This window comes from Pteropus vampyrus, unplaced genomic scaffold (genome assembly GCF_000151845.1).
Source record: "Pteropus vampyrus isolate Shadow unplaced genomic scaffold, Pvam_2.0 Scaffold25107, whole genome shotgun sequence".
Classification (NCBI taxonomy): domain Eukaryota; kingdom Metazoa; phylum Chordata; class Mammalia; order Chiroptera; family Pteropodidae; genus Pteropus; species Pteropus vampyrus.
Window position 1 is genome coordinate 1 of NW_011913888.1, and position 2,597 is coordinate 2,597.

Below are 2,597 nucleotides of genomic sequence, written 5' to 3' on the forward strand. Positions count from 1 at the left end.
TTAGTTTTACTTATTTTATAAAGGCAATATAAAAAATTAATTCTTGTAATGGATTTTTATTTGTGTTGTCAATAGAGTACAGCTTTTGTGATATTATTAGAAGAGAATGTCATTTTTCTTTTCTTTAAATAAAAGGTTGTGGCCTACACTTCACCTTGATCCTTTAAATCCTAAAGATGCAAAATCTATTATAATTGCAGAATGCCACTCTGTAGACATTAAATTGAGTAAAGAGCAGGTAAGAGTTTTTAATTGTGCTGCTATTTTGTTACTCTCTGTCAGCTTTCTTATAAAATACCTTATATGAGATTTAAAATTCAATGTAAGAGATCTCTATTGTTATAAGGAAAATTGGAGTTTAGCAATTACTTTGTTAAATGCATTTGCTCTTAAACTAATAACAGATATAGAATAAGCAATAAAAAAGATTTTAGTCTTAAGGTTTACTTTACAATATTATATTAAGCAAGTAATTTTAAAGCAAATAAAGCATTTATATGCCAACCTCATCTTCAGTCCACCACCACACGGCAGTGATGCTGCTGATGAAATGCTAGGAACTGTGTCATTCCTGCAGGGATACTTGTGATGGCTTGGTAGTAAAGACCACTTAAGTCCAAGGTGGTTATATATTTTTGTTTTGTTTTTTGTTAAACTGGTGCAGGAGAAGAAGCTAGAACGACACTGTCGTTCTGCTACAACCTGTAATGCCCTTTATGTCACCCTTTTCGGAAAAATGATTGCCCGGTAAGTGGTGGTTACTTTACATGATCTGCTGCATGTTTTGTGTTTGCTGCAGACTGTTTCCTCACCATGCAAAACAGAGAAATGATCATTATGACAATCTCTTGGGTCACTCATATTCTGTTTATTGTAATAGTGATACTAACATCCTGTGAGAATATGACATGACTGAAGATTGATAGCCCGTGAATTATCAGCACTTGTTGAATATATTTGTGTGATATTTTTATCACACTATTCTTTTCCCTTGGGGGTTGCAAAAGAAGGCCATCTTTGCCCTAATTTAGGGCCCAGCCATGAGCGCTCATTGTCACCTGCTTGAGGCCCCCTAGCTTTGGAAAAGTGAGTAGTCAACTAAAGCATAAAAATGTTATTGTCGATGTCTTTGAATATTAGTAGGTAGGTATGTAGGTAGGAATATTTAGTTGTCTCTGTTCTCAAATCCTGATAAACTTTTCATCTTAAAATAGATTCTTCTGTTTTAAATATCCATTACTAATTTGCTTTTAGATAAGCATAAGAAAGTTTTACTATATTTGCCTCTTCTTCAGTACTGTCTCAGCCTACTTTGCTATTCAAAACCGGAGGTTTTTAAAAAAGATTAATATATTTTTTTGGTACTCATCAAATAGATAGTAATTCTAACAGAACTCATATTCTAGACACTGAATCTAGTACTCTTGTCTCTCAATTCCACATTTTCATCTTAAGCACCAAATCTGAAATGAAAAACTTCTAAAATTATGTATTGCCGACGATATTTCCACTATTCTTTCCCATTGTCCCAAAATTGTACAGTGAATCTGGCCTCCGTGAATATCAGTAGCTTGCATAAGTACAATTCAAGAGTGTGAGTCACTTTCTATACATTTCATAATGTTTATTGAAATTATCTATTTAAGAGGGACTATGGACCTTTTTTTGGTTTTGGTTTTTTCTTTTTCACATATCTTTATATTTTAAAAAAACTGTCGGTAAATATTCTGTAATATTTTAAAACTAACCCCCCTATTTACTGATTTTTTTTTAGCCTCATGTTTTCCAAATTCTGACTCTAAAAAAAATTGAATTTGCATGGCTAACTAATCATATTTACTTATAATTATTTTCCTGCTTCTGCTATGTAGTCAGCATGCTTCTAGATGACAAGAACATTGTCTCGTTTTTCTACTAGGTGTAGTAATTGTTTGATGTATATTAAGTCCCAGTATATGCATATTGAATTGAATTAGATGGTACACTTGATGACTCTAGCAGACCCATAAAACTACCATTATCTTGTATCATGTTTTATTGAATTGTTATCAATTGCAGTATAAAAAATAGAGACCACGTTGTTTTTAATCTACCCCCAATTTTTTACAGATGTTGACAGTCTATTACAAATTAAATCTATTCTCAATTCCAACAGTGCTGGGAGAGCAGGCAATTTAGATAAAATCCTTCATCAGTGTTTCCAGTGTCAAGATACTGTTTCATTATATAGACTTGTTCTGCGATCTATCCAGGAGTCCATGGCAAATGATATAGATAAAGAACTAGTGAAACAGGTAAAATATAATAAACTTATAAAAGGAAGATTATTTTGCTTTGTTAGTATTTTTATATGCATTGAAATAAATAGCAAATTTTTCCAAATTTATGTTTAAATATGTTTTAACCGTATATAAGAATGTGTGCTACCATAGTGTGCTTGTGGCCACAAGTGATACTTCAGGAAATTTGCATTTTCCTGATTATCATTGAGATTTTTAATCTTTTCATGTTTATTGGTTATTCTGTGAATTCCTTGTTTAGGTCCTTTAAACATTTTTGAGTTGTTCATCTTTTTCTTACTAATTTATAGGCATTCT

The 2,597-nt window shown here is 31.8% G+C and overlaps 1 protein-coding gene across 1 annotated transcript; it reads left to right on the top strand.

Annotated features, from left to right (window-relative positions):
* Nucleotides 1–6: 6 nt before the first annotated feature.
* On the top strand, nucleotides 7–2,294 carry LOC105311103 (nephrocystin-3-like; the record flags this gene model as incomplete). The annotated part of the gene is made up of 3 exons (XM_011387134.2): nucleotides 7–238; nucleotides 665–747; nucleotides 2,156–2,294. Coding segments are annotated over exons 1-3 (354 nt in total), but the record flags the coding sequence as incomplete, so codon positions are not given.
* Between the last annotated feature and the right edge of the window lie 303 nt (nucleotides 2,295–2,597).